Genomic DNA, 26,172 nt, shown 5'->3' on the forward strand with positions numbered 1-26,172 from the left:
CCAACAGGGCTGCAACTCCAGGCCTCTGCAAATGGCCCGGCCCCACAGGTGGCCTCAGGAAATCACAAGGACTTATTAGATAGAGGACGTTCCAGGCCGACATGGTGCTGGGAAAGGATAAGCCGGACGGGTGTGGTCTGATCACTGACGCTCGCCGGGAGGGGTGCACGGTCTAGAGGTGGACGCCACGCCGGTCACCGCCAGCCCGAGGGGTGGACAGTCGGGCAGTGCGCGCGGCACTGCAGAAACGCTCTCTAGTGTTGACAGGGCACCTGTGGCCTGTGCGTCACGATCCCCAGCAACCCCACACGGCTGGAAGTGGAGGCCAGGAGAGGAGGCCGCGGTGCCCACCTCTACTCAGCCAGGCTGTTGCTCACGGCCTCCTTCTCCTGCAGGGCGGCCATGGCGAGGCGCAGGTGTTCCTTCAGCTGCTCGATCTCCCGCTCCGACCGCGTCTTGATGTGGTTCAGCTCCACGTACACGTCCTGGTACTTCCCCGAAGTGAAGCGCTTGTCCTGGGGGGCAGCGAGGGGCTGTGAGGGCCTGAGGCCCTGGGCTCCCTATGTGCCAGGCTCTGCGGCCCCCGCCCGTGAGTGCCCATGAGTGCCGAGGCTGCGGCTGCGGGAGGCGAAGCTTCGGGCCCGCGGGCGTGCGGCAGGGGAAGCGGCTGGCCTGCCTGGCGCTGGGCCTGCTCTTCTTCCTTTTTCTCGGTGCTAGGTATTGAGCCCAGAAACACTCTACCTCTGAGCTGTACTGCCAGTTCTTTTTTTCTTTGTTTTTGCGGGTCTGGGGATGAAACCCAGAGGCATTTGACCTCCAAGCTACACCCCCTACCCTATTTTTTATTCTTTATTTTGAAACAGGGTCTCACTGAGTTGCAGAGGGCCTCACTAAGTAGCTGAGGCTGTCCGCGAACCGCGATCCTCCGGTCTCAGCCTCCGGAATGCTGGGATTACCAGCGTGCGCCACCACGCCTGGCTCATTTAAAATTTTGAAACAGGGTCTTGCCAAGTGTTGCAGGCTGGCCACAGCCTGTGACCTCCTTTCTAGTTCCCAAGTCCTAGGAACACAGGCGTGCACCACTGCACCGCCTGGGCCGGCTCCGCAGGTGCAGTGAGCACAGAGCTGCTCACAACACAGAACCCGGACATGCCTGCCCGTCCCCAGGGGCAGGCAGGCCACGCCTCAGACCCAGCCCTAACCAGCCCCAGCCCCTACAAGGCACCTGTTCCTCACTGAATGCACGCTCCCTCCCGGCAGGCATTTTGGTCTGTTCTGTTTCCAGCTGTATCCAGAGCACCCACCCAGCATGGCAGGACCTGGCACATAGTAGGGGCTCAACGATAGTATGTAAATAAAATGCTGATAATAAGGCAAGCATAGGTTTGGGCAAGTTTTGTCCCCTTTCTTAGCCTCGGTTTCCCTGTCTATCTGTAAGTGGTGATAATGACACCTCCACAAGGCACCAGGACAGCCAGGAAGGAAGGACAAGAGGCGGCCTGGCACGGCGCCGAGCTCCCGGCTGGGGGTGGGGGCTCCAGAGCCAGGCCTGCCGCCTGGCCCGGCCCCACCCACACCTACCTTTTGCATTGTCTGGAGCTCGTCGCGGAGACATTGAACCTCCTTCTTCAGGTACTGAAGCTCATTCTCCTTCACCCTCAGCAGCACCTGGGGACGGAGGCCAGGATGACCCAGGGCCAGAGCCCAGGGCTCCCGCCTCGGCCCCTGAACGCAGCCTGAGTGACTCGTGTCCGCCCCCTACCTCACACTCCCTCTGCACCTCTGCGTAGGGTTTTCGGTGACTCTGCTGCAGCACAACACAGCAGTGGACCCTTTACTGGGGACGAGGAGGCACAGAGGAAGCCCTGGTGGCCCTACTGTCAGCCAGAGCCATGCAACCCAGGCAGGCTATCCGCTAGCCCTCCTCACCGAGGGGGACACAGGCTGAGGCAGGACCGGGAGGCTCGAGGGCCGGAGCCCTGGTTTAAAGCCAGCACCGCCGAGCCGCCGCCCTTCGGGAAGGTACCTGGCCTCCCTGCATCTGTTCCTCGTCTGTCCATCAGGAACAGTCACAGATTTTAACTCAGGGGACGGTGGCAAGATTAGATAAGGGAGAAGAAGGTTTTACAGAAGTTCTATGCACAGAGGGGAACCTATAAATAATAAATAAAATACTAGGGTGGTTCTGGACTCAAACACACACGGCCTCACTCCAGCTCCTCCCATAAGGGAGGTGCGAGCCCATTTTACAGATGAGCCACTGGGGCTCCCAGAGCTGGAGTGACCAGTACCGACGTGCCCAGCGGGTGACAGCATCCGCAGAGCCCACTCTAGCCACCGGATGCCTGGCGGGGTTCTGGCCCAGCCGCGCGGGCCTCTCCTGGTTGGGGCCCCTGGAGACGGGGTGTCCCGGGGAGGACGCCCACCTCCAGCTCGCAGGTGCTCCGCTTGCTGCCGCGCCCGCAGCCGTTGCCCGTGCCCTGCGAGGCGATGAAGCTGCGCAGCCGGTCAATCTCCTCGGACAGGCGGGAATGCAGCTCCTGCGAGGGCGGGCTGGTCAGGGCAAGGGTGCCGGCCCGCCCCCTGCCGCCTGCCCACCCGCCCGGGCCAGGCCCACCTGGTTGTGGCGCAGCAGCTCCTGGCCCTCTTGCTGGCAGCGCCGCAGCGTGTGCTCCCGCTCCTCGGCCTGCCGCGTCAGCGTCCCGATCTCCAGGCACTTCTGCGAGTACTGCTCCGACAGCACCTGCAGCTCCCGCTTCAGCGCCTCCACGTCCAGCCTGCCCAGAGGGACGCACATGGGCCCCCTGCCGTTGCCAGGACTCCTGGGCCCCCTCCCTAGTGGTGCGTCAGCCCTCGGCGCCGGCCTCTCTGGGCTGCAGAGATGGTGGGGTGGGGGCCCTCTCTAAAAGCCCCCAACATTCCAGAACTGTGCTCCGCGGCAGGGAGAGACACCTACCGGTCAAGAGCGGCACTGCACTCTAGCTCTAGAGGACACTAAGGAAGTGGGGGGTGGAGGCCCCTGAGAACAGGTGCCTGAAGCACTGTCTATCAAGCACTGGCCTGGGGTGGGAATCTCAGCTAGGGGCAACCTGCTGTGTCCTCAGCCACGAGGCCTGCGCGTCCCAGCTCATGACCACCAGGTGGGCAGCCGGGCCTGGGCTCAGAGGCAGATGCAGCCCACAGACCCCAGGGCCCAGTTGTCATCGTACTGGTGTTGCTTCCGGAGGCCATCCGGGCCCTGCTGGAGGCTCCGTGTTTTGCTCAGCTCCCGGCTCAGCTCTTCCTGGTAGGCCTTCTTCATGGCTTCAATGGCTAGAAGCAAGGCAGAGAGGCAGAGGAGATGGTGAAGAAAGGTTGGCTTCACCGACTTCTAGCTCCGCTGATCCTCCACCTGTCCTGTCGGGACAGGACAAGGGAGCCGTGTGCAGAGTCCAGGCTGTCCTGAACCGAGTGACCACCTTTTTCTTTTCGTGGTAGTGGGGATGGAGCCCAGGGGCATTCTACCTCTGAGCTGCACCCCCAGTCCCATTTTTTATTCTTTATTTTTAAACAGGGCCTCACTGAGTTGCGAAGGGCCTAAGTAACTGAGGGCTGTCCACAAACTGCGCTCCTCCTGTCTCAGCCTCCTAAGTGCTGAGATTACAAGCGTGCACCACCACGCCAGGCCTGAGTGACAACCTTTCTGAGCCTGTCATGGGAGGATAGATAATCCTGTCTGCTGGACCTCCTGGAGAGATCCATCCATGTCTAAGCACCCGTACCTCCTGTTGTTAGTGACTTCTGGGTCAGACCCCACACAGCGCACCATCCCTGTAGGGCTGACGGACAGGCCCATCTGCCTTGCCCAGCTGAGCGGTCCACAGCTTGGGCTTGGCAGTCAGCACAAACCTATGGGGCTTTGTGCAGGTGACTTAACTCCTGGGTCCTGAGACCATCACCTGGTAGATGGGGCAATAATAGCAACAGCCCTCCTGGGGTTACTAGATGTGTGCAGAACGCTTAGAACAAAGCCTGGCATGGGGCAAATGCCCCAACACCAGCTCCCACCGGCTCTATTTCCCAGACCTGAGCTCACAAGGACCAAGTGGTTTTTCACAGCATACAGGAGTGCTGGGTGGATTACACATGTCCTCACCTGTGCTGCTATCCCCAATTCCAACATCCAAAATCTCTGAACACCGAAAGTTTCTCATCAATCTTTTGGTGGCGATCCCCGTCATGAAGGACATGAGGCTATTTATGTCTTTGTTAGTACACACTGCACAAACCGTAGTGCTGAGCCGGGCGCGGTGGCGCATGCTTGTAATCCCAGCATTCGGGAGGCTGAGACCGGGAGGATCGCGGTTCACAGACAGCCTCAGCTACTTAGTGAGGCCCTTCACAATTCAGTGAGACCCTGTCTCAAAATAAAGAATAAAAAATTACTCCGGGCGTGGTGGTGCACGCTTGTAATCCCCGTGCTTGGGAGGCAGAGACAGGAGGATTGTGCAGGTTCGAAGCCAGCCGCGCATGCTGGCTTAGGAGACCCTGTTTCCAAATAAAAATGTAAAAATAGGTCTGGGAGTGTAGCCCGGAGGTAGAAGGGCTTCCAGGAACCCCAGTACCATCAAAAAAAAAAAAAAAAAGAATAAAAAAGAATAAAAAATGGGCAGCTCAGAGGTCGAATGCCCCTGGGTTCCCAACCCACAAAACAAACAAATAAAACGTAGTGCTGGGAGGCATGGTGATGTCTGGACCCTGCTGGGCCTGGGGATACTAACATGTGGTGCTGCTGCACAGGGTGGTCTCCCTGAAATGCAAGCACACTGGCCTACGACGGGCATGAGGGACCCCAAGCACCTGCCCAGCACCCGCAGGTCCCAAGTCGGCTCGTGTGACTTATTCTGTAGAGCCTCAGGGGTGCCTGGGATGTGCTGTGACGGGGGGGCACTCCTACAGAATGCGCAGGGCTCGAAGCAGGACGCAGCCAGCTTTGTCAGTGTACACACCTTCTCACGGGCTCTCCAGGCCAGGCCCCGGTGCCCGGGAGATGGTACCCTATAGAGCTTGTGGCTGGTCTCCCAGCAGGAGGGCAAAGTGGGGCTTGAGGTGGATACCCCAAGAGCTACAGACCTCTAAGAGAGAGGAGTGCTGTCCTCTATGGGAGAGGACTTAAAACCCATGGTGTGTGTGTGTGTGTGTGTGTGTGTGTGTGTGTGTGTGAATCATTGACTTGATTTCCCCTTTTGAAGCAGCATCCCTGCTGGTACCATGCACCAGGCCTGACCTCTTATCCTTTTTTTGTGTGTGTGGTGGTACTGGGGTTCCTGGAAACCCTTCTACCTCCGGGCTACACTCCCAGACCTATTTTATACTTTTTATTTTGGAAACAGGGTCTCTTAAGCCAGCGCAGCTAGCTTCGAACCTGTGCGATCCTCCTGTCTCCACCTCCCAAGTGTAGGGATTACGAGGGTGCACCACCACGCCCGGCTTTCTTATCTTTTTTTTGATGGGGTCTAGGGACTGAACTCAGGGGTGTTCCACCTCCCAGCTACATCCCCAACCCTTTTTATTCTGAAACAGAATCTCACTAAGTTGCTAAGGCTGGCCTTAAACCTCAGTCCTCTAGTCTCAGCCTCCAAAGGACTGGATTACAAGTGTGCATTACCATGCCCTGCTCCCTACCTCTGATAAAGGCCTCCCCAGTCCAGTCAGGAGCCTCAGTGTGAGGCTGGGGCGGCCGGGGTCCCCCACGTGCCCGCCTGCTCCTACCTGCCGCGGTGGCCGCCGTCTCCTCGGCCAGCAGCCACTCCTTCTCCTGCTGCAGACGCTGCAGCTCCCGCTCATGGTGCCGCTGCAGCTGCTCCATTACCTGCTGGTGCGAAGACTCCATCTCTGCCAGGCTGCGCTCACAAGCCTCCTGCGGGCCAGAAGCCTGCGGTCACAGGCTGGCCCTCCAGGGCAGCAGCCTCAGGGGCGGGCCTGCTGGGCCCCAGCACCTCCTCACCCACCGCCCGCCTGCTTCAAAGCCTCCAGGGCTCCCCACCCTGCAGGGCCAAGTGCCTGCGCCCACAGCTGGCCCTGTGGCCCCCTCCCTGCCAGGCATCCTCAGAGTTCTGAGATGTCCACACCTCTGGGCTCTAGTTCATGTATTCCCACCGCCTGAAATGCCCAGTCCACTCTGTGTAATTCACTTTGCTGCAACCCAGTTAAAAGTCTCTCCTAACTCGTCCCCAGGCGGCCCTGCCTCCCTCCCTCCATCTCCCTCCCCCTTCCCCAGAGGTTCTGCTTCTGCCGGACCATAACACCCTGAAGACAGGAACCATCTGACCCAGCTGAGTCCTGGGGTCTGGGCTGGGACATGACACAAGGTAGGTTCTTAGAAAACGCACTCAAATGAGTAACTACAAAACCAGGGCTTCGTAGACACAGTGGGAAGGTGTTTAATTGACTGCTAAGGCTGCTGGCAGCGCAGTCAGGAGGCATGGAGTAGCTCAGCACTAGCCCTTGGCCCAGCTGTCACACCCAGGGATGAGCCCACAGGAAGTCACGTGTGCAAAGACTCAGGGCTGAGGGCACTCCCCACAAGGCTGGTGACAGGTGGGACCTGGAAACAAATGCCCAACAGGGGAACTCTTAAATAAGTGATGAGATGGAGCCGTACAGAAGACCCCAGGCAGCTGTTAAAAAAAAGAGGCTGAGCTGGGCGTGGTGGCGCACGCTTGTGATCCCCGCGCTTGGGAGGCTGAGACAGGAGGATCGCACAGGTTCGAAGCCAGCCTCAGCTACTTAGTGAGGCTCCCAGCAACTTAGTGAGACTCTGTTTCCAAATAAAATATAAAATAGGGCTGGGAGTATAGCCCGGAGAAGGAAAGCCTCTGGGATCCACCCCCAGTACCACCAAAAAAAATCACCAACACCACCAACAACAAAAACCAGAGATGAGCAGGGTGTGGTGGGCAGTCCTGTAATCCCAGGATACAGGAGGCTGAGACAGGAAGATCGTGGGTTCAAAGCCAGCCCCAGCTCTTTAGTGAGGCCCTCTACAACTTAGTGAGACCATTTCTTTTTTTTTTTTGGTGGTACTGGGGTTCCTGGAAGCCCTTCTATCTCCGGGCTACACTCCCAGACCTATTTTTTTTTTACATTTTTATTTGGAAACAGGGTCTCCTAAGCCAACGCGCGAGGCTGGCTTCGAACCTGCGCGATCCTCCTGTCTCTGCCTCCCAAGCGCGGGGATTACAAGCGTGCGCCACCATGCCCGGCGAGACCATTTCTAAATAAGAAATAAAACCAGTCTGGGGTTGTAGCTTGGAGGTAGAATGCCTCCAGGTTCAGTCCCCATTATCACAAAACAACACAAAACAAGGCAGAGATGCCCACGTGGCTGCTGTGGGAAGCGTCACGGAGGCTGGTGACAGCCGGCTCTGACGATGCGCACAGTGCGCTCCCACTAATGCGTGCAAAACAGGGAGCACTATATCCAAGCGTGTGCATGCACAAACAGAAAAGGGCATGGGAGGAATTGTGGGGGCAAAAAACAGCCCCCCGAGGTGTCCATGTCCTGCTCCCTGGGACCCACGACTATGCCAAGTCGCACAGGAATTAAGGCTGAGGAGGTTACTAAGGGTGTTAGTCAGCTGACCTTAAGGGAGATTAGACTATCTGCTGGGTCAAATGGCCTCAGCTATTTAGTGAGGCTCTCAGCAACTTAGTGAGACCCTGTTTCCAAATAAAATATTAAAAAAGGGCTGGGAGTATAGCCCAGAGGTGGAAAGCCCCTGGGTTCCACCCCCAGTACCACCAAAAAACAAAACAAAACAAACAAACAAACAAACAAAAAACAAAGAGGTGAGCCAGGCATGGTGGCGCACACTTGTGATCCAGCACTAGGGAGGCTGAGACCGGAGGATCGTGGTTCACGGCCAGCCTCAGCTACTTAGTGAGGCCCTCTGCAACTTAGTGAGACCGTTTCCAAATAAAGAATAAAAAATAGAGCTGGGATTGTAGCTTGGAGGTAGAATGCCCCTGGGTTCCATTCACACACACACACACACACACACACACACTCTCTCTCTCTCTCTCTCTCTCTCTCTCTCTCTCTCTCTCTCTCTCTCTCTCCAGAGGTGTGGGCAGGAAAGGGTAGCGGGCGACAGGAATTACTAGGACTGACTCCCCTCTGCACTCTGAAGATGCAGGGAGGGGCAGGGAGGGGCGGTGAGCTAGGGCAGCCACCAGAGGCTGAGAAGGCAGGGAATCGGATCCTTCCCAGGGCCTGCAGAGGGAGTGCAGCCCGACACCTCCGCCTTAGCTGACTCGGCCCAGCCGCCCACCTGTGTGACTTGGCAGCTGTTTGCAGTACGCGTTATCGCGGCCACAAGAGGCAAAGCAGCCGTGCAGCGTGGTCCCTGAGGTGCGTGGGGCCGGGAGCAGGCACGTGTTCGTTTCCAACCTTGGATATTTGCAGTTCCTAGGCATCGAACCCAAGGCCGCTTGACCACTGAACTACACCCTCAGCCCTCTTTATTTTGAGGCAGGGTCTTGCTAAGTTACTGGCCTCAAACTTGCAATCTTCCTGCTTCAGCCTCCCAGGCTGGGATCACAGGCGTGTGCCGTGGTGCGCAGCTTATTTCTAACCTTTTGATTTGTCTGAATTACTACTATTATTTTTGTGGTGCTGGGGATCAAACGCAGGGCCTCACCCATACTGGCAAGTGCCCTACCACCACAGAGGCACATCCCCAGAACGTTGCCTGATTATTTTTGGAAATGTGTATGTGTTTCTGTCTTGGTGTGTGTGGTACTGAGGCTGAATCCACCTACAGGCGACACCTCAGCCCTTGTAGGGGTTTTGTTTTGAAACAGGGTCTTGTTAAGTTGCTGAGAGTATTGCTGTTGCTGAGACTGTCCTCACATCTGCAACCTTCCTGTTTCCACCTCCCAAGGAATGCGCGCGCGCGTGTGTGTGTGTGTGCGTGTGTGCGTGCGTGTGTGTGCGTGTGTGTGGTACTGGGGATTAAACCCAGGGGATTTTACCACTGAGCTATACCACCAGCCTTTTCTCAGCCTCGCAAATACTGGGATTTACAGGTGTGCACTACTATTCCTGGCTGAAATTATATATATGTATTATTTTTTTTGTACTGGGAATTAAATCAGAGGACGTAGAGGCATTCTACGTCCAAGCTACATCCCTGGACAAATTTTATTTCTTACTCGGAAACAAGGTCTCACTAGGTTGCTGAAAGCCTAGAAGGCTGGCCTTGAACTTCTGATCCTGTCTCAACCTCCCAAGTAAGCCGGGCGTGGTGGCGCAGGCTTGTGATCCCCGGGCCTGGGAGGCAGAGACAGGAGGATCGTGCAGGTTTGAAGCCAGCCACGTGCGCTGGTTTAGGAGACCCTGTTTCCAAATAAAAATGTAAAAATGGGTCTGGGAGTGTAGCCCGGAGGTAGAAGGGCTTCCAGAAACCCCAGTACCACCAAAAAAACAAACAAAAAAATAAACTCCTAAGTACTATGAAATGTATTTCATATATAATTATGACAATAATAAAAAATGCTGGCCGCAGTAGCACATGCCTATAACCCCAATATTTGGGGGCAGAAACAGGAGAAGTGCAGGTTCCAGGCCAGCTACAGCCACTCAGCAAGGCCTTCGGCAACTTAGTGAGGCCCTTCAGTAAAATAAAAATAAAAGGGGCTGGGGATGGCTTGGAGGTAGAATACCCTGGGTCAGCCGGGCGTGGTGGCGCACGCTTGTAATCCCCACGCTTGGGAGGCTGAGACAGGAGGATCGCGCAGGTTCGAAGCCAGCCGCGTGCGCTGGCTTAGGAGACCCTGTTTCCAAATAAAAATGTAAAAACAGGTCTGGGAGTGTAGCCCGGAGGTAGAAGGGCTTCCAGGAACCCCAGTACCACCAAAAAAAAAAAAAAAAAAAAAAAGAATACCCTGGGTCCAATTCCCAGTACAAATAATAATAATAAGCTTAAGGTCATTAGAGAGGGAAGGGGAAGAGCCAGGGAAGAAACTGGGGCCCAGAGGACCAGAAAAGGCATTGACCCTCCCACCAACAGGGCGCCACTCCCCCTCTCCCGCGGCCACACCAGGCCCTCGCCAGGGCTTCTGGGCGGCAAAGGACTCCTGGGTCCCGGTGTGCTGGGTGGGAGAGAGGGGATGTCTTTAGAGCCCCACAGCCTGGGCCCGGAAAGAGTGTTCCCCCTGTACTGGGGATGGAACCCGGGGGGCATTCTACCTCCAAGTTACACCCGGCCTTATTTTCTACTCTATTTTAAAACAGGGTCTCACTGAGTTGCAGAGGGCCTCTATCCTCCTATCTCAGCCTCCGTTATGCTGGGATTACAAGCATGGGCCGCCACGCCCAGCTTTGTGGAGCGAATTTGAACAAGCCTCGCCCTCTCTGAGCTTCAGCCTCAGCCACACAGGCGCCATCAGACCAACTCCGAGGCCCCCTGGGCAGAACAGCCACAGTGCAGCAGTGCCAGGTCAGCCAGCGCCCATGATGAGCCCAGCAACAGGGTGGTGAGGCCTGCGCTCTTAAAGGGCCAGAGCAGACAGGCAGTGCAGCAGGTGATAGGGAGCCGAGGTGAAGGCGGGGTGCGAACCAGCCCACGAGGAGGGCTTCAAGAAGGCCCAGTGCTGCCTCCACCTACCTTCCCGAGTGGCCTGCGGGGTCCTGATACTGGCTGTACCTGAGGGCAGCCAGGTGGATGGAGGAATGCCAGTGTCCCCACTACCTTAGGCCCGGAAGCCCACCCACAGGAGGGGCTCCCACCCAGCCTGCGGCACCGGGCTGGGGAACCCACCCTTGCCGTCACCTCTCCTGTGCCTCAGGGGGACACACATTGGCTCCCTTTCTCTGATGCCCTCTGCCCCAGTCTTGGGCTAGCTACCGCCTGACTCCACCTCCCACCCCCCACCTACACCTGCGCCCCTTGCCCATCTCGGCCTCGCAGGATGAAGAGCTGACAGCCTCTGGAGCCCCATTGGGCACCTGGGGAGCAGGAAGCCTGAATTCCACAGCTGCCTACAGCTCACAGGTCACACGCTTCTCTGGGTCTCAGTTTCCCTACCTGTAAAGTGAGCAGTGCTCTTTCAAACTTCATTTTAGCAGCAGAAACCTCTTCCAAATGGAATCTGTGTGTGTGTGGTACTGGGGATGGAACCCAGGGACATTCTATCTCTGAGCTACACCCCCGGTCCAGTTTTATTCTTTTATTTTGAAACAGGGTCTCACTAAGTTGCCAAGGGCCTCACTAACTTACTGAGGCTGGCTGAGAACCTGCGATCTTCCTGTCTCAGCCTCCAGTACTGGGATTACAAACACGCATCCCCACACCCAGTTCTTCCAAATGGAATCTAAAGCAGGTTCTAATAGCAAAACGAACAGAGCTGCTGGGCTTCCAGGTGGAAGGACCCACCCAGAGAGGGTCCGCCCCGGCCTTCCCAGGCTCGTGAGGAGCTGAAGTGCTGGGCAGGGCCTCTGAGGCTCCCAGGCGGCCAGGCTGTGGTGTGGCCCAGTCTGCCTGGAGAGGGCCGGGCCATGGCGGGCTCTGACGACACGGCCCCCCTCTTCCCCTCCCTAAGCCCAGGCCTTCCCCCAAGCCCCAGCTCTCCCTCCTCCTCCACTCAGCCTAGCAGGCTCCCCTCCACCCTGCCAGGACCCAGCCACCAAGTGCCAGATGCCCCGCCCCCAGGCACCCTGCCACCCACTCCCCTGCCCGCCCCACGGATCCCGAGCCCCTGCGCTCCTGGATCACCTTCCCCACATGCCTGTGCCACTGCAGATGCTGTCCTCCGAGGCCACACACCAGGCACCCATGGCCTCCGCCCCGGCCGCCCTCAGCACTGCCCCAGGCGGCCTCCCAAAGCCCCTCATGTGACCTCCCCTGCCCCTGGAGACTTCTAGAGCGGCCCACTCCCAGGGCCTGGGACCCCAGCTTTCTCTCTCCTTGAGACAGTGGTGTCCTAACTGCAGACAGCTGACTCATGTTTTTTAGGAATTCTGACGAGGAAGCTAAGCAAGGCCATTTTCAAAAATAAAACTTATAGCCGGGCGTGGTGGGCACGCTTGTCATTCCCGTGCTTGAGAGGCGGAGACAGGATCGCGCAGGTGTGAAGCCAGCCGCGTGCGCCGGCTTAGGAGACCCTGTTTCCAAATAAAAATATAAAATAGGTCTGGGAGTGTGGCCTGGGGGTTGAAGGGTTTCCAGGAACCCCAGTACCACCAAAAAATAAATAAATAAATAAAATAAAATAAAATAAAAGTTATATACTTGACAATTAATTACAATAAAGGCAAAGGTAATAGCTACTAAAAAGGCACCCCTCCCTAATTCCTTCCCTGCATTTTATTATTACATGCGTTCTCCTGAGGTTCTTCCCGCCTGTGTTCTAACAGGTGCGTTCTCTTCCCAACCCCTCCCTCGGGGGACCGGCCTGGGGGCCTGACATCAGCTGTGGTGGGAGTGTTCACACCATGGAAATTGGTAAATGCTATGAATCAGGGCTTCATTACTGCCTTATGGATTGTCTAGACCTAAGCAAGAGATGAGAAAATGCTAAGACTGTAGATTAAACGTCAAAGCGTATCATATCTAGAATCAAACACTGCACACAACCAAAAAGAAAAAAGCAAAAATATTCTGAATAGAATATTCTCAAGTATTCTTAATAGAAAAAACCATTAAGGAAAGAAGTTACTCACAACATTGACCAAATTTCATTATACGTCTTCTCAACTTATTCATTAGCATAAACAAAAGTGTCAACCAATCCATACATCGGAACTACATGTATTTGTTAATTAGCTATGGAGACAAGAGCATGAAAGAGTCACCAAGAATACCCTGAGAAAAATCCATTTGGTATATGGAATTCATGATAAAAAGCATTACATATTTTTTATTTATAAATTGTATACTAAACATCCTTTATATTGACAAAATTTATAATGAATGTGTATACACACACATACACACACGATTTTTCTGGAGAGCTAGGTGCCCAGCTGTGACAACAAAAAGTGTTTCCAGACATAACCAACTGTTCCCGGGGTCACAATCACCCCAGTTGAGAACCGCTGTCCTAGGCAGATGGCAGCTCCCAGAGGCCTGAAGGCTAGCTCGTCCTCCTTGGCAGGCATGGGCAGGCTTTCCCTGTGTTTAGGGAGTGACTCCCAGGGCCACCAGCTCCCCACGTCCCCAGGGGACACAGGGGAAGAGGTCCAAGTCTAGAGTGTCACACGGGGACTCACACACAGGCTCTGCCGTCAGCCGGACCCAGGCTCAAATCCCACCTCTGACACCTGCAGGCCGGGCGGCCTCGGCGGGCAAGTCAGCTAACCTCTCAGAGCTCAGTGGCCTTGTCTGTAAAATGGGCACGGTGACCACGCCCACCAGCTGTGGGGGAGATTGAGCGAGGTGAAGCACGTCACGCGCCGCGCACGGGCCCCAGCACACGGGCCCCAGCACACGGGCCCCAGCACACGGGCGGGGGCTCCCACAACATTACCTGTTCTCTGATAACACAGCAAGCGGGAACCTGCCCCAACCCCACAAAACAGCTCGCAGCCATACCTGGGAGATGTAGCCTGGGGGAATGTGGCCGTCCTCCTGGGATCGGGGTGCATTCTGAGGGGCCTCCCCTCGGAGACGCCACGCCTCCAGCTGGGCTCGGAGAGACTGGACCTGAGGGGAGGAGACCAGGTCAGTGGGGCCCAGGAGCTGGGAGGGGTGGGGGCAGGGAGGAGTGGGCAAGGGGGACACTCTGGCTGTTTCCTGCTTGGCCAGGTCAACACCGGGGGAGAGTGTCGGCCCAGAGAAGCCTGGACAGGGTTTGGGCAGCACGCGCAACACAGATGGTCAGCAGTGTGGAGGAGGGAAGGGAAACATCTTCGAGCCTCGGTTTCCCCACCGTTAGCAGTGTGACGAGGCCTACCCTATGGGATCATGGGAGTGCCGGGCGCTGGGTGAGTCAGTGAAGGCACGCAGGCCTGACAAGCCTAGCATACGGCCTTTACTTCTCTGCCCCTCTCTGTGGTTATCAAGGGCAGAAGAAGGAAGAAACAAAACAAAATAAACACCACGGTCCAGGGAAGAAAGTTTCCCTTCCCAAGGAGCCTGAGATACCAGACAGTGAATCCTATCAGGGTGAGCTCCCCATCACTTTAAGTATGCAAGACAAACGCCAGAGGCTGGTGCTGGGGGGCCCACCTCCTTCTCCAGGGCCTCGTGGCTCTCACTCGAGGGTCCCCGGCGCTCGCCATGGCTTCGGTTGAGCAGGGCGGTGAGTGGCACCCGCTTGTTCTCCCGCAGGGGAAGCTTCTCCAGCTCCTGCCACTTCTTCTCGATCTCCTCGCTGAGCCGGCTCTGCTGGTCCTCGGTCAGGGGAGCGCCCAGGCCCCGGCGCGGGCCCTCGCCAGCGGGCGATTCGGGGGCCCTGCTGTCCGTGGCCTCAAACCACTTGCGCCGCTCCTCGGAGCGCTGGGCCAGGTCCCGCTCCAGCTCCTCCTGCTTGGCGGGGCGGTCAGGGGCGCGGGCCCGCTGCGGGGAGCCCTGAGTGAGCGGGGACAGCTCCACATAGTCCAGGGACTGCCGAGGCCCGTCCGCCTTCCGAGGGCCGCCCCGGCCGATGACCTCGGAGCCCGCCCGCTGCTCCACAGGCTTCAGGGAGCCCTTCGGGGGGCCGTAACCGTGCAGCGTGTTCTCCTTGTTGCAGTCCGAGAGCCTAGGGCACCGGCAGAGCCACGTCAGGGGGGCCTCGCCCACTCAGTCCGCGGGAGCACCTCGCAGGGCCACCCGCGTGCCAGGCCCTACGCCGGGGCTGGATGCAGCCCCAGGGAAGCCAGCAGCCCAGCCCAGCGACCAGCGCTCAAGCTTCAACTTTAAAAGACCCTGGGGACATCCCAGTCCCACCACTGGCCACAGGAGGCTCAGGGACCTCATCTGACTCGGGGACAGCACGACATAAGGGCTTGTGAGTGGATGTGCCTGGAGCGACCAGGAATCCTGGGAGAGTGCTGAGCAGGCCGTCACCAAACGTATAATAAAAATATATCAGACAAGGCCAGGGCTCGGGAGGATCACAGTGGAATGGGGTGTCTGCAGCCACTGCTGAAGGAGTGGGGGCAGGGACAGCTGGGTGCCCAGAGCACAAGTTACTGAGACTGAGTAACTGGCCGTTCTATTCCACAGCAGAGTTGGGTCTGCGATCACCCAGCTGGAAGCCTACACTTCTCAGCCTCTCTGCAGTGACGTGTGGCCATGTGAGACGCGTGGCAACTTAGTGAGACCGTTTCCAAAGAAATAAAAAAATTGGGCTGTAGCTTGGAGGTAGAATGCCTCTGGGTTCAATCCCAACACACACACACACAGCACATGGCTAGTGATCCTCGCCTGGCACCAGAATCCACGAGAGCTCAGTGCTGCTTCTGATCCGGCGGCCAAGCCACGCACTGAGGCTGCAGAGCTGCCACCAGAGCTGCCTGACTCCACACCTTTGGGTTGATTTAGGAAATAAACATCTACCTCACTTAAGCCACTGTGTCTGGGATTCCTTTGTTAAAGCAGATGAGCCTATTCGTTAAACAAAAGCCCAACTACACAGTATTCGGTGTGTGAAGGGCTCTGGGCACACCGCCCACATATGCAGACACCATATCCCATATTCAATGTGGCAGACGAGGGAACTGTGACTCAGACGCTCCCCGCTGGAGAGTGAGCAGTCAGCCAGTGACCAGGCCCGGGGATGCCGGTCAGCCCCCTCAGCCAGTGACCGGGCCTGGGGATCCCGGTCAGCCCCCTCAGAACCATGCTCTGTTCCTGCAGCCACAAGCCCCAGCCCCCCAGAGGGCTTCGACTTCTCCCCTGGTGGTCTGGCTTCTGCACAGAAGCCAAACATCCAAACTGTCTCCAACACAGGCTTATGCATGGCCCCCACAGCTCAGAGACACAAAGGCCACCTCACAGGGGCCTTTGATGCACAGGAATCTTCTCCAAGGAGCCAAGGTCCCCTCCTAGTCTTTCAGGATGTGGGGGGACATGAAGGGACAGCAGGTCAGCCTCAAATCCCCAGGATAATTCTGGCTAAATGCCGACAATGCTCACTGCCCTCTCCCCATTTTATTGCTAGGGAAACCGAGGCCTGGATGGTATAGCTCAGAGCTGTCAGGTGAGCGCCCAGAACCCCACTTGGGGATAAGCATCCACCCAGCCCAGAACATACTTGGTGACATCTGGGGCTGAAGTTGGGCGCACAGTCTTCCTCAGAGCCTCGATCCAGTTCCGCCGGATGCCCGAGGTCATGGCCGACAAGGTATATACAGCGTCCTTGGTCTGCAAGTCCACACCACAGTAGGTTGCCATGTGGCCAGCCCCATGCTCCCTCCTCACTGTGGACCCCAGGAAGGTGTCTTAACACCTTAAGCGCAGAGCTGACGGAGGGCACAAACCACCTCCTCACTACCTGGCTCCAAGTTCCCCCAGATAGGTCACGGGGCACCAGAGCCCGAGGACAGGGTCTCTGGGCAAAAGACGAGCCACATTCCCCGCCAACACATCCTCGGGGCCCAGCCCCTCTGCCACGCCCCAGCCGCTGCAGCCTCACGTGGATCTGGAAGCCATAGTTGCGCTGCACCGCGTATTCCGTGACGTCCGTGCAGGAGTGCAGGTCGATCTCGCCGTCCAGCTCATCTGCCTGCAGCAGAGGGCCCACCATGGTTCACGTGGGCCCTGGCACCCCGCTGACGACCCAGCCCCTCCAAGGGTCCACCCGCTGCCTCACCTCCTCGGCGGTGGAGTCTCTGTAGTATTTGAGGCTGGAATCTGTCAGCACAAACCAATGCTTCTTCCACTGTGAAGGGAGGTGGTGGTGAGTGAGGGGGAGGTGGGATGAAGGGGCCCGCGAGCACGACTCTGCTGACGGTCAGCCAGCTCTTCTGCCCTGCTGGGCTAGAGAAGCAGCTGGTCAAAAAGCCAGATCAGAAGCCGGGCTCTCCATGTCCTCCGGGGCCTCAGGGGTGGCACCTGTGAGGTGGGTCTGCTTCTCCTCCGTCCCCACTCCTCCCTGGCCTTCCTGGAGCCTTCCTCTGATTGGCTCGTGCTCCCAGAACCCTCCTGAAGATCTCCAGGGCTCCAGAAGCACCTCCTCCCAGTGCAGATCAGGGAGGGGCTTGACCCGTGTAAGGTCACTTGCCTGGCAAGTCAGGGCGTGAGTGGGGCCTAAACTTTGCAAGACTTCTCCCATATACCCTCCCTGGCTTACATGACAGTGGTCCAGGGCAAGGATGCCCCAGAGAGAACTGGAAGGAGGTCCAGGCAGGCGACAGCACTGGGCTTGGTCTGTTTCTTGCCCCGTGCCCTGGTTACCCCACACTTAGCACGTGAGAACACACTCGCCTGTGTATTTATGATTTGGGCATCTTCCTTAGCGCTTCTCTGATCTAACTGAAGTTAGGTTGGCAAGACACGCAGAAAAGGGGGCAGGACACTGACAGCTCGGGGCTGGTCACTCTGCTGGAACGCCAGGCGAGGTCTGCCTGCTCCCGCAGCCAGTGTGTGTTACCCAATCCTGGCCCCCCCAGGCGCCCGCCTCACCAGGCCCTGTTTGTTTGCTGTTTCAAGGCGTCTCCTTTCCTCGGGGACACAGTACGTTTTGAAGCACGGATGGTGCTTCCTACTTCTTTCCCCACTTGCTGCCTCCCTCCCTGAGAAACAGGGTTTTAGTATCCAAGGGCCTGGGGTGTGACCATGTGGGTGCCAGCTGTGTGCCTTGATGTAACTGTCTCACTGCTCTGAGCTTTCCAGTGAGGTGAGCAGTCCCCTTAGGTGTCTCCCGGCCTTGGGCACAGGGACAGACACCAGGTTGTTGGGATGGTTCCAAGAGGCCAGCTGCTCAGAACCATCCTGCCCTCCCTGAGTGGACGGAGTTATTACTCAGAACCTCGACCTCCTCTCTGCAAAACGAGGCAGGTTTAGCTGGGCGTGGTGGCGCACGCTAATAATCCCAGTACTTGGAAGGCTGAGACAGGAGGATCAGAGGTTCCCAGCCAGCCTCAGCTAATTAGTGAGGCTCTCTGCATCTTAGTGAGATTATGTCTCAAAATTAAGAATAAAATGAGGCAGGTTCTCTGGCAAATGGCCTCCTTGGCCCTTCCAGGCCTGCTCTATGTCTGAGACAAGAGCTGGATGGAGCCCCGTGGACCTCAGGCGCCTGAGTTCTAGGCCTGGGCTGCCAAAGGCGCTGCCAGGCCTGGAAGGGCTTGGCACCCTCGGGGGCCTGTCTCCTGTCTGTGCATTGAGGGGCTGGGCTGGCTCCAGTCCCAGGGCCCTTCCAGCGCGGACATTCCAAAACCCTGTGAAAGAGGATGAGTAACAGCCAGTTCTGGGTGGAGCCCATAATCCCTCTGCCCTCGGGGACCCTGGGTGGGGAAGCCAGGAAGGGGTCACTGGCAGGGCGCCAGGCCTTGTGTGAGTCTGGACAGCAGCCACCAGGGGACGGCGGGCAGGCAGTGGGGACGGAAGGCTGTGGGCAGGAAACACAATGAGATTCCCTTTGGCTCCTGGCCCTGCCCGGCGTGCGGACTGCATGCAGACCCGAGCCACAAGCGCATGCAGGCCAGGGGTGGGAGCCGTCCCCTCCCAGGCCGGGTGGGCAGCGAGCCAGTTCCAGCTCTCAGGCCCCAGCCAGCGGAGGCAGGGCAGAGCTGGGGAAACGGCCACTGTCCCCTCTGGCTGCAAGCAGAGAAGAGAGCTGGCGGTAGCTGAACCCCTAGCAGGTACCAGGGGCTGCAGGGGGCCCTTTACATGTCTGATCTCTGTGACTTGATCCTCTGCTCATGACCCATGGTGCTCACATCAAACACATGGCTGCGAGGGCCCTGGTTGGTGAGACCTCTGAGGCTCATAGCCGAGGCTCCGGGAATCTACATGCATCGGGCCAGATGATCTCCTGAAGCCCACCACAGGCCCTCAGGTTGACAGCAGGGGTGGGGTGCGGGGTGGAAGGGGCCAGCAGGCTCCACCCAGAGACTCACACACTGTAGACGCTTGGGAGGCAGATGACTAGTGGCCTTGGTCCCTCCTATCCCCATGGCCCAGGCCCTCTTTTCCACTGGACAGGGTTTTCCCTCTGACCCCCAGGGTCTCTAGGGGGCTGGACGAGCCAGGGACGCTCCGGAGCAAGCCTCTTCCCACTGCTTCAGCCTACCTCTCCAGGCTCGTCCAAGATCGACATCCATCCTTTCTTGAAGTTGAGCAGATCGGGCTGTGGGAGGTGAGGAGGGAACGGGTCAGGCCTGGCAGGAACCCCACCCAGGGCTGGGGGGTGCAAGGTGCTGCAGCCCTCCTGCCCCAGCTCCTGCAAGGCTGGGCCCTGGGAAGCCAGCAGAGAGGCCTTGGGATCTGGGCACCCCCACCTCCAGATCCAAGCAGGCTTTCCCAACACCCGGCATCCCTGAGGGCCAGGGAGTGGGCCGGTGGCTGACACATTTTCCACAGATGTTCAGGTCTCTCCTGTCAGCCTTCCTCACCCCAGAGGGGACTTTGCCCATAACATGACCTCTGGTGAGCTCAGAGAACAGCGCAGGGCAGCCGGCTGGGAGAGCCGTTGGTTCCTCTCTGCCAAGGCCCAGGTTCACCCGCACCTCATCTCCCATGCTCGCCCTGCCCTCTCCTTGTCTCCCAGAGACCCTGCCGGGTGGAGCCAACCCCAAGTGGGAAACCCTCAGGTCCCCTAGGTCTCTTGCTAAGTCCACAGCACCTCAGCCTGGTGAGCCCTACCTGCCAGGTGCTGCCCTGGGGGGCACGGAGCCGGGGCCTCGGGGCTCCCAGCTGCAGCATGTTCCAAGCGGGGCTGCAGGGTAGAGACCTCCGCCAGACCCTGCATGAAGGCACTGCTCATCCTGGCCTTTTCCCAAGCATGCCCATCTGGAGGGCACAAGACCCTCTCTGCCGACCGGGCCCTCTCGTCTAGGCCTTGGCCCCTCTGGCAGGGAGGCTCGCAGGGCAGGCAGGGGGAGGCGGCCACCTGTTGCCATGGCTCTGAGCCCACCTATCAGCACCTACATCACAGCCTTACCAGGCCAAGGTGTCTGGTGGCAGGGGTGGGCGGCGACAGCTGGAAACCAGAGCCACCTAGCCTGGCTATCTCTTCCAGCCCGTCCTCAGAGAGCTCATCCTCAGAAAGAGGGCTGGGCCAGCGGCCTGGACCTCAGAGCAGGCTGTGGCCGCAGTCGGGGAACCTCACCTTTCATACTTGCTGGAGGAGGAGACAGGCTCCGCTCCAACCTCCGAGCCCCTGAGGCTGTTTTCGTTCTCTCTGCTCTCTCTGCTGCCTGCCCGGTCACCCGCCTGTGACGAGGCTGCCCAGTGTGGTCCCAAGCCAAGACTGAAGGCCTGTGACCACCTGGCTCCTTCCCCTCAGACTCGTGTCCCCCGCACGGGACTCAGTCACGGTGGGCCTCAGGAAAAACTGCCCAGGGAACCTCTCCCACTCGCCTGTCTAACTGCAGTGTTTGGGGGGCGGGTCCCCCACCCCAAGTGGGCCCTGAGGAGCCAAGCTTCAGGGGATGGGCTCAGGGGGCTGGCGTGAGAGCTGGCCCTGGGTGGGCTGAGGCAGGTGACATGGCCAGTCAGGCTGGGAGGTCAGCCTAAGGCTCCAGGAAGCCGAGCCGGGGATCCGCAGCTCAATGACAGGCAGACCCGGAGGGCCACCTGGGAAGAAGAGTCCTGGCTGCCCGAGGTGGCAAATGATCAGGGGTCTTGCCCTCCACGCCCGCCAACTTCCTAGGAAGACTGAACATGCCGCAGACTGAGCCAGGACAGACGCACGGCGTGCTGCGTCAGCACCCAGCACAGTGACCTTAGGCCGCGGTCACCAAAGTGGAGCCAGGGCCTGAGAACCCCCTTCTCCTGAGATGCCCGGCCACCTCTTCCCCACCCGCGGGACGCTCCTGATTTCCTCCCGGAACAGCCACGGGCTCTGGCTGCCCTCCTCCCGCCTGCCCCCTGGACCATGCCACTCTCTGCCAGGGCATTCACCCTGGGGCCCAGTGCCACTTAAAACCCACAGGGAAGTCTCCCACACAAAGCAGAGCTGCCTTGGGTGAACACACACCTCGACTCCCCCTCCAGCCCGCCCCCCCCCCCGCCTGCCAGTCTACTTATACAGTTTACATCACCCCGCAGCCCCAGCCTGCCAGGACCCCAAGCCCTCCACACCTGCCCGTGGCCGCGGCGGGGACACCAGGCTTCTTCCTCTGCTGGCCAAGCAAGTCCCCTCCTCATGCCTCAACACCTGGCTACACGGCCATCTCACTTTACCCTGCTGGGGGCTGCTCACCCCCTGGAACCCAGTACAGGGCAGGGCTCGGGAGTCCTTTTTAAAGCACCAGGCACTGTTCTAGGACAGAAAATAAGCTGTGAATAAGAGCTTTAGCCCCTGCCCTGGTAGGTCTTAGAAAAGATGGTGAGCCAGGCGTGGTGGCGCACGCTTGTCATCCCAGCATTTGGGAGGCTGAGACAGAAGGATTCTGGTTCACAGGCAGCCTCAGCTACTTATGAGGCCCGATGCAACTCAGTGAGACCCGGTTTCAAAATAAAGAATAAAAAAATAGGGCTGGAGGTAGAACACCCCTGAGTCCCATCCCTAGTACCGCAAAAAAAAAAAAAAAAAAAAAAAAGACAGTGAACAAGAGGACAAATAGATAATTTGATGCCCAGTGATGGCATCATATGGGGAACGAGGCTCCTCGGCAAAGCTTCTGGGGGCTCAGGCAAGATCCCGACTCAGGCCCAGCCCCAAAGGATCAGCTGTCTGAAGCCTCTAAGCAACTAGTTTCCACCCCCACGCTTGTACCACTTGCTCTGTACAGAGTCCTAATCCAGGGGTGGGGACAGAGAAAGAGGGGGTGAGGAAGGCACAGGAGGAGCTCCAGCGCTCAGCTCTGAATGGCAGACAGGATGAACCAGCGAGAACTGCTGACATGACTGTGGCCTCCCTCTGCTCCAAGCCTTTCATGGCTCCACACTGCCCTGACCAAGCCTCCTTTTTTTTTTTTTTTTTTTTTTTTTGGTACAGGAGCCTGAACCCTGAGGCATTCTACCTCCAAGCTATGCTCCTAGGCTGGCCTCAGACCTGCAACCCTCTTGTCTCAGCCTCCCAAGTACTGCCATGATAAGCGTGCGCCAAGCCTGGCTCAGATTGCTTTTCTCAATCTGGAGGCCCCCTCCTTCCCTTCTCTGTTACTGGTATCCCCGCCACCAGCCTTCACCCAGCACGCTCCCTCCTCTGAAGGCTCTGCTCTACAGTCCAGCTGCATCTAGCAAAGTTCTAGAATCACAGGCCATCTCCCTCAGGAAACCCTGCTCCCGCCAGCAGGGGGGTGCTGTCCCTCCTCCACCCACTCGGAGACACACCGCCCAGCAGCCTCACCCTTCCTCGACCAACTCGGGCTCAGCATATATTTCTTATCTCTCCCTAGAAAGAAAACTGGGACAGACCTGCATACCAATTCTGGCCCAGCCAGGGACCAAGTGCATCACCATGCCCCGGCCATTCCTCCACCTCTCTACACCTGCTTCCTCAGCTGTTTGATGGGGAGGGTACCAGCAACCTCACAGGATCAATATGGTATGGTCAAAGCACCCAGCTCGGGCTGGCAGGCCTTCCCGGGCCCAGGGCTCCTCCCCCCACGAACCCCTCTGCCCTCTGCCGGGGGAGGGGAGGCAGCTGACGACAGGAAGGGCCAGCAGGGAGGTGGCAGGATGTGCGGAGGCTGAGGAAGTCCAGAAAGCAGCCAGGTCATCATCACACGCTCAGAAGCGGCCCCACGCGGGCCACGCCCCCAGGAGCCCAGCCCACTCCTCACCGGGCTTCCCCTCACTAGAAGGCGCACTCGCGCCTGTGCACACTAACACAAACACACACACACCCAGCGCAGCCGTCAGCCGTCCTCCGGCCAGGAGGGCCACCAAGCTCTCTGGAGCCTCCCCAGCGCTCTAGCCAAAAGTGGAAGCAGCCCCACCCCTGCCTTCCAGAACAACGTGTTCAGGTGGCCAGAAGTGGCCTGGAAAGAGGCTACTTCTTTCTTTACACTCGGAGTGACCCTCGGGCAGCTCCCCAACGCCCCTCCCAAGACTCGGCTTGCCTGGCTGTGAAATGGGGAGACAGTGACATAGGATCATCACGGCACACCGCTTGAGTAGCCCCCACCGTGGAGCCCCGACCCCCACGCGCAGGCTCGCCCCACCCAAGGCGCCCGCGCCCGGGCTGGGGAGAAGGCGGGGGCCGCAGCTTCCGACGCCCCGGGAAGGCTCTGGGCCCGTGGGGTGGGCGGCCGGCGCCCGCTGCCCCCCACCAGCCTCGGGAGCGCCCACACTCGCGGCCAGCCTTCCCGGCGGGGTCGGCGCGACCCGTCCGGGCCCGGGGATCGGGCCTTCACCCCGGGGGCTGGAGAGGAGGTGGGGAAGGCGCGCCGGCGGGGACCGGCGCCCCACGTCCTCGGGGTCGCCTAGGCTGCAGGGGTGCGGCGGGGAGGCGGCTCTGCCTCGGGCCGCCCGCCCTCGGGCCGCCGCCGCCCGGGGTGAGGAGGGGGCTGCGGGGAGCGGCGGGGGTCCCGGCCGGCGCGGCACTCACCGTCATGGCGGCGCCCGGGGGCGGCGGGAGCAGCGGGCAGGAAGGAGGAAGGGGCGCTCGGGCCCGGCTCCGCGGCGCGGGGACCCCACCGCCGCCGCCCCTCTCGGCCGCCGGCCGCCGCAGCTCCAGCCCTGCCCTTCCCGGGCGCTGCCCCGGCCCCTTCCATCCGCCCATAAAACTTTTTTTTTTTTTTTTTTCAAACTTCCTGGGAGGACCCGGGCGGGCCAATGGGCGGCGGGGACGCGGGACAAACAGCGGCGGGGGCGCGTGCGGACCAATGGGCGCGCGGGCCTGGAGGGGGCGGGGCCTCGCGCGGGCGGGGCGGGGCGGCGGCGGCGCGCGGGGCGGAAGGAAGGGCCGGCGTGCAGGTGGCCCCGTCCGGCGACCGCCCTGGTCGCCCCCGCCACGGCCGGCGCTGGGTCCGGGCTCCCAGCCTGGGTTGGACCGGGACGGGGCCGAGCATCGCTCGAACGACTCAGCGGGGCCGCCGCTACCTCCTGACCCGAAAGGGAGGGCTCCGCCCCATTTTACTAACGAAAGCGGAGGCTCAGAGAAGTGGGTCCACTTGGCCCAGGTCACAGATAAGAGACGATGCAAATAAGTTGCGTACAGAGTGGGCTGTGGGATGGCGAAAGCCTTCCCCGTGCTCCCGCCGCACAGGCAGGTCTCTTCTAACTGAAGAGAACTTTGTTTGGGGCTCTGGGGTGTGGGCGTACACCTGTCATTCCTGTTCCCAGAGCATCTGGCAGGTCATTAAAGGCTTTTTGTCTGTAGGAGCTCATCTGAGTTCTGCAGATGAGAGAGGACCTTAGGGGAACTGGTTGCTAAATGTTTCATTAGCTTACCCATCCAAACTCTCCAAACTGTGTTACCTTAAGCAAGGTACTTGCTTAAGTACTTTCTCTGTACTCTGTTTCACCCTCGATGAAAGGGGCTAATGCTCTTACATTATCTGGTTTCAATAAGGATTAAGCTTTGATCCATGCAAAGCAAGTAAAACAATCTTTTTGTCCCTAGTTAGCTATCCAAAGAGAAACAGGAGAGCCTGGATTACTTGCCTTTTTTGGGGGGGGAGTACGGGGGATTGAACCCAGGGGCTTTCTACCTCTGAGCTATACCCTCGGCCCTTTTCATTTATTTTTTTACTTTGAAACTGATTCTCAATAAGTTGCTGAGGGTTTTGCAAATTTGCTGAGGCTGGCCTTGAACCTGTGATCCTCCTGTCTCAGTCTCCCAAGTACTGGGATTACAGACACGTACCACTGTTACTGGCTGATTATTTGATATTTTAGTTAATTCTGACATCTTGATTTGGGGTTCAAAAATTATTGACCTGATCCAGGCATGGTGGCGCATGCTTGTAATCCCAGTACTTGGGAGGCTGAGACAGGTGGATCACAGGTTCATGGCCAGCCTCAGCTACTTAGTGAGGCTCTCCGCAACTTAGACCCTGTTTCAAAATAAAGGATAAAAAATAGGGCTGGGGATGTAGCTCACAGGTAGAATGCGTTCCCCCGAGCTTCACAGGTGCTGACAGCGAGCACCCATGGCCACCGGGCCTGGCCTGCCACCCACCCGTACACAGTCACACTGAGGTGCCCGCTGCGCCAGGCAACAGGGAATTCCCAGGATAAGCCAGGCCGCTGCACCTCAGACTGCCATGTCTGAAACACTTCCCTTCCTGTCTTCTGCACCCTAACATGCGCACGCGTGTGCATGCAAACAACGCACGCACACACACACGTTCATTTTCTCTCCGCTCACAGCCCTGTCCTCAAACATGTGTCTGAAAGATTCTTCTTCCTCCTTCAAGTCTCAGTCCAAAGGAGTCAAAGTGTTCTAGCCAGGCTTAGAAACGCCTTGCCATGCTCTCCTGAGCCCACTGCCCCCAGCATCTGACTCCTCGCCCAATGCTCCCTGTATCTGACTCCTCGCCCAGTGCTCCCTGCATCTGACCCCTTGTCCAGTCCTTGCATCTGACCCCTTGTCCAGTCCTTGCATCTGACCCCTTGTCTAGTCCTTGCATCTGACCCCTTGTCCAGTCCTTGCATCTGACTCCTTGTCCAGTCCTTGCATCTGACCCCTTGTCCAGTCCTTGCATCTGACTCCTTGTCCAGTCCTTGCATCTGACCCCTTGTCCAGTCCTTGCATCTGACTCCTTGTCCAGTCCTTGCATCTGACCCCTTGTCCAGTCCTTGCATCTGACTCCTTGTCCAGTCCTTGCATCTGACCCCTTGTCCAGTCCTTGCATCTGACTCCTTGTCCAGTGCTCCCTGCATCTGACTCCTTGCCTGGTGTTCCCAGCATCTGGCTCCTTGCCCAGTGCTCCCTGCATCTGACTCCTCCCCCAATGCTCCCTGTATCTGACTCCTTGCCCAGTGCTCCCAGCACCTGCACATTCCTCCACTAAAGTTATGATCACATAGTGTTCTAAGCAGTTTCTTGCCAGGGTCCTCACCTCACTGCTCCTTGTGGACAGGGATGGAGGACACTCATCTGCATCTTAGGGGCCAGCCCAGGGGACATCCTTGGTTGGTCAAA

The 26,172-nt window shown here is 58.4% G+C and overlaps 1 protein-coding gene across 1 annotated transcript; it reads right to left on the bottom strand.

The window, feature by feature from the left end:
• Positions 1–353: 353 nt before the first annotated feature.
• TRIOBP (TRIO and F-actin binding protein) lies at positions 354–23,883 on the bottom strand (the record flags this gene model as incomplete). The annotated part of the gene is made up of 13 exons (XM_080706523.1): positions 23,632–23,883; positions 19,204–19,260; positions 16,780–16,848; positions 16,603–16,692; positions 16,222–16,331; positions 14,211–14,724; positions 13,575–13,685; positions 5,752–5,899; positions 3,210–3,312; positions 2,618–2,777; positions 2,427–2,540; positions 1,582–1,668; positions 354–515 (listed from the first exon to the last, which is right to left on the bottom strand). Exons 1-13 carry the CDS (start codon positions 23,803–23,805, stop codon positions 354–356), a joined length of 1,899 nt encoding a protein of 632 aa, XP_080562649.1. The 5' UTR covers positions 23,806–23,883.
• Between the last annotated feature and the right edge of the window lie 2,289 nt (positions 23,884–26,172).

This window comes from Muscardinus avellanarius, assembly GCF_963383645.1.
Source record: "Muscardinus avellanarius genome assembly, chromosome: 11".
NCBI classification, from domain to species: domain Eukaryota; kingdom Metazoa; phylum Chordata; class Mammalia; order Rodentia; family Gliridae; genus Muscardinus; species Muscardinus avellanarius.